Here is a 4,978-nt window from a genome sequence, read left to right on the forward strand (position 1 = left end):
CTTCTCTGTTTCTACTGATACTGTTCACTTATTTTTGCCTTTCAGTCATATTGCTGCTTAACTCAACGATCTGTTCAGGATGAACAAAGAACTAAAGAGGATAACTCTCAAAAATCCAAATGTTTCTTTATATGATGGTAAGATACTTAAAATGTCACAAGATTAAGATTTTTGTGTTAAAACAGTTTTTAGGATTTTTTAAACAACTGTTTCACTTAATGATGTAAAATATTTGCTTTTGCTGTGCTGAAATTACACAGTTCATCTTTGTAGAAGTTTCTCCAGCGACTTAAAGATACAATTCAGTTTGTTCTGTGTATCTTACAGAGAACATTGAGGAAGAAGCTGAATATGTTAATGCTGCAGTAAACACAGTGGATAAAAAGGAAGCTACTCCAGGTGCATTATGAACAAAATACGATAACATTCATAAAAACAAAATGTCATAATGCTGAAGTTTCTTGTGTTAAAAATCATTTTAATGAGGTGCTTCAACTAAATTCTTCATTTTCTTTCAGATGTGAAGTTTCCCTCCAAGTCACAGTTAGTTCCACCTCTAACTGTGTGTTGGGTGACACTGGTAATAATCATGTCCCTTCGTATCTACTGTGAGTAGCTTTTGGATCAATATCAAGTAAAATCAAAGCTTTGTTTCTACTTAATATGTTGTATTTAGTCCTAACTTAAAGGATAAGTTCACATTTTCTGAAGTCCATCTTCAAACAGTTACGTCATCAAATTTACATTGCAAAACATAAATTTGAAAATTTGTAAATTTGTAAATATGTAAAAAAAACAACAAAGCACAGATTTGGGGTGAGCTCCTAAATAGTGGGACATGGACAACATGGACTGTAGAGTCCACAGAGAAATATGAAAATAAAATAACTAACAGATTATTTTAACACAGACATTTTTCTATCTATAGCTGCAGAGGTTAGTGTGGTATCAGGCTCAGTATTACAGAGGTTTTAAAAGTCAAAGTACAAGTACATAAAGCCAGGATGTGACTTGATATCTGATGCTGGTATCAGCATTGGGACATGACTAAAAAACATTTAACACTGGTTGAAACCCCCCCTCCCGTTAATATACTGTGCAGTATAAAAGTACCTCAGTTTTAAAAGTCTGAAAGTGCATCCAGCTCCATTAAAACGTGCAGCGTGGATACAGGTGAGGGGCTGTGGAACATGACTCCTGGTGTAGGAAGTTACTTACAGTGAGTGAACGTTTTATCCAGAATGTTGATGAACTATGGTACATTTCAGTAGCAGAACTTAGAAAACAATAAGTTGATGACTGTGTTTACAATCATGACATTAGCAGATTAGGGAAATAATCTGCATATTATCTAAAGTACAGCAGGAAAAATACTATTAAGAAAACAATGTGTTTAAATAATACTGATTATGGTAATTATAGCAAAATATGTACAACTTGACAGGTGGTTAAGCAATAATGTAATATCTGCATTTATTAGTTTATGATATATTATTAAAAAACACAGTTTATATTGAAAGCACCAAGTGATGTGTTGCTGATCAGTGCATGTGTATTTAAAAAGAGACATGAAGCAGCACTGTCCACAGAAAGAGACAGAGACAAGTACTGGACAGCATCCTATGAATAAAACAGGCTTCTTGTTTATGTGACGTTTAATTAAAATATGTAAAACTATTGATTTCATGTTCTGCATTTTAAAGAGCTTGAAAAATGCAGCTTTAAAAATATTTGGGATTTGTTACAATCATGACATTTGCTTATTTCATACCTTGTTTATTTAGAATCACAAATTGAACAAAATGAAAACATTTATTTTTCTCACTTAAATGTAACTTAATTAAAACCACAGTGCTATGATGAGCCAAAGAATGAAGTTGTGGGAAAGAGTATTGGAAGCTCGGCTAAAGGCAGAGGTGAACATCTCTGAGCAGCAATATGGTTTCATGCCTAGAAAGAGAACAACAGATGCAGTATTTGCTTTGAGGAGGCTGATGGAGAAGTACAGAGAAGGTCAGAGGGAGTTGCATTGTGTCTTCGTAGATTTAGAGAAAGTGTATGACAGGGTGCAGAGAGAGGAGCTGTGGTTTTGTATGAGGACGTCTGGAGCAGCAGAGAAGTATGTTAGAGTGGTGCAGGACATGTATGAGAGCTGTAAGACAGTGGTGAGGTGCTGTAGGTGTGACAGAGGAGTTCAAGGTGGAGGTGGGTCTGCATCAAGGATCGGCTCTGAGCCCCTTCTTGTTTGCTCTGGTGATGGACAGACTGACAGATGAGGTTAGACAGGAATCTCCATGGACTATGATGTTTGCAGATGACATTGTGATTTGAAGTGAGAGCAGGGAGCAGGTGGAGGAAAATCTAGAGAGGTGGAGGTCTGCTGTGGAAAACAGAGGAATGAAGCTGAGCTGCAGCAACACAGAATACATATGTGTGAATGAGAGGGACCCAGGTGGAACGGTGAGGTTACAGGGAGCAGAGGGAAGAAGGTGCAGGACTTTAAGTACTTGGGGTCAACGGTTCAGAGCAACTGAGAGTGTGGAAAAGAGGTGAAGAGGCGAGTGCAAGCAGGTTGGAACAGGTGGAGAAAAGTGTCAGGTGTTGTTAGATGTGTTGGAGATAAAGTCAGAGGCCCGATCGAGGTGGTTTGGACATGTTCAGAGGAGAAACTGTGAATATATCGGTAGAAGGATGCTGAGGTTGGAGCTGCCAGGCAGGAGGTCTAGAGGAAGAGCAAAGAGGAGATTTATGGATGTAGTGAGAGAGGACATGAAGTTAGTTGGTGTGAGAGAAGAGGATGCAGAGGACAGAGTTAGATGGAGGCACATGATTCGCTGTGAAGACACATGAAAGGGAACAGCCCAAAGGAAAAGAAGAATTAAAACCACAGTGTAAAGCTCTTTTAGGCAATTTCATAGATGTAGCTTCATTTCCAGTAGGATGCAATGACTTGGGGCAAATTACCACAGACATGCAGAAGTTGGAAAATATGAAATACACTAATTCTTTTTTAACATGAGATTTGTTGATCCCATAAATGGAGGAAACACAAAAGGGCCTGTAACTTCAAAAGACTGGAAAATGCTAAAACTCAGCAAATGGCTTCAGAAAATGGACAAAACAAACTGAAATATTACTAACACTAAAACTAATTTTTCATTTTACAGTTGCATTGAAGCAGATGTGTGATGTAAGTGAGCTGAAGCAGTTAATAGACAAACAACTCAGCTTGGAAAATGAAAAACTGAACAGAAACTACAGCAACCTGCAAGTCCAGTATGAAAACCTGAAACAGCAAATAAAAGACATGGAGACAAAGTGGAAGGACGACAATGTCACGAGAGCTCAGTGGAGCATTGATCAATACTGTCCTAAAGATAATAACGGTATGATCAGATCCCATTAATTTGGTTTAAACATTAACCAGAACCACCAACAATATTATCAACATGCAGTGATGTTTGTTGGTCTCTTGTTTCAGGAAGGACGTGTAAAGCTTGTCAGAGCGGCTGGTTAAACAGCACGTCCATATGCTATGCACCTAATAACGCTGAACGTTCTTATCAGAAAACCTGGGAAGAAGCTCGAGAAGACTGCAGAGGAAAGAATTCAGATTTGGCTGTTATAGTTAATGAAGCACAGAAGGTAAAAATGAGGATTGTTATTACAGCCTATATGAAAAGAAAATGCATTTCCTCAACACACTGAGTGTGTAGATCACTGTGGGCTTATTGTGTTTAAATCTCTCTGATGTGTCTCTGCATTGGTCTCAGAAATTCACCACTGATAACAGTTGGAGTTCATCAGAAATCACTGGATACTGGATTGGTCTGAAAGTTGAAGATGGGAGATGGAAGTGGGTCGATGGAACTAATCTGACTAATGAGTAAGAGACTCATTCTTAAACACCTGAAATCATAAAATCTATCAACCTTCATCTAATCATCATCTTTTTCCCTCAGTTCATGGATTGAACCTCCTGTCAACGGTAGATGTGCAACTTCTCTTCAGAGTCAAGGATGGAAATCAGTGAACTGTACTGACAAAAACGCATGGATCTGTAGAAAAAAAGCTTTGTTTGTTTAAATATTTTCAAACTTGAGACGATTTCTGGATAAAACTATTTACATGTAAAATAACTGGCTTTTAATTTTCAAACTTATTAAATCTGTGTTTTGGTTAAAAACCCATAAACACACATTAAATGAAGCAGTAAATAAATTGTTATTAATCTGAAACTTGCTTTTCTTCCACTTCATGAGTAACAGTTCTTACTATGTGCAAATCAGCAGACTGATCATTTTCTTCATGTACTGTATGATTTTACCTCTTATTTACATTGTTAATGCTCATTGACCAACAGTTTCTCCTCCAACAATATGTTACTATGGCTGTTTATTAGAAGGATTTGTAATGTGACATAAAGGACATTTTGTACAGGAGGTAACAGTTCTGTGTTTTTTTATCTAAAACATTTCTGTTTTAGTTTGTTATAGAGAATAAAAATGCTTCTACACATTTCTGTTGGATTGTTTCTTGCAAACTGCTCTTTGAAAGGGTCATTAGACTTTAATCAAACAGGACACTGAATAAAAAGTGTTTCATCTAAATGAGACCAGAGGACATCTGTCATCAGTGAGTTTGCTTCATTTGGTCCTCAGTCAGTCACAGCAGCACCAACAGAGCTTCAGAGAAAAACAGGAAGTCGAATTTGTAATATGAAATATTGTGTGTCAGTCAGATTGGGCTTCAAATGTTAATAGAGCTGTAATATATAGACAGACTTCATCATTCCAATGATTACAATAAACATATTTACTGTAACACATTAATGTACTTGATGGTTCATCACTAACTGCTATGAACACGTTAACGGACATTCATCCTAATGTCCCACAGGTTCTGGGGGACACTGAGACAGCAGCCCCCACACTCCCACTAAGTCAGTCTAATGCAACAGTCCTGCAGTAAATGATCA

General features: G+C 37.3%; 1 protein-coding gene across 1 annotated transcript; it reads left to right on the plus strand.

Annotated features, from left to right (window-relative positions):
- On the plus strand, nt 1-4,356 carry LOC137130862 (C-type lectin domain family 10 member A-like). Its single transcript, XM_067511497.1, has 7 exons — nt 1-137; nt 328-399; nt 519-608; nt 3,168-3,386; nt 3,482-3,645; nt 3,774-3,886; nt 3,963-4,356. The coding sequence occupies exons 1-7, from the start codon at nt 80-82 to the stop codon at nt 4,084-4,086; spliced, it is 840 nt and encodes a 279-aa protein (XP_067367598.1). The 5' UTR covers nt 1-79; the 3' UTR covers nt 4,087-4,356.
- Nucleotides 4,357-4,978: the final 622 nt, after the last annotated feature.

This window comes from Channa argus, chromosome 7 (genome assembly GCF_033026475.1).
Source record: "Channa argus isolate prfri chromosome 7, Channa argus male v1.0, whole genome shotgun sequence".
NCBI classification, from domain to species: Eukaryota; Metazoa; Chordata; class Actinopteri; order Anabantiformes; family Channidae; genus Channa; species Channa argus.

Coding starts and splice junctions, on each gene's coding strand:
- LOC137130862 (XM_067511497.1), top strand. CDS start 80: ATGAACAAAGAACTAAAGAGGATAACTCTCAAAAATCCAAATGTTTCT. Junction 400..518: donor TAAAAAGGAAGCTACTCCAG/GTGCATTATGAA, acceptor ATTTTCTTTCAG/ATGTGAAGTTTCCCTCCAAG. Junction 3,387..3,481: donor CTGTCCTAAAGATAATAACG/GTATGATCAGAT, acceptor CTCTTGTTTCAG/GAAGGACGTGTAAAGCTTGT.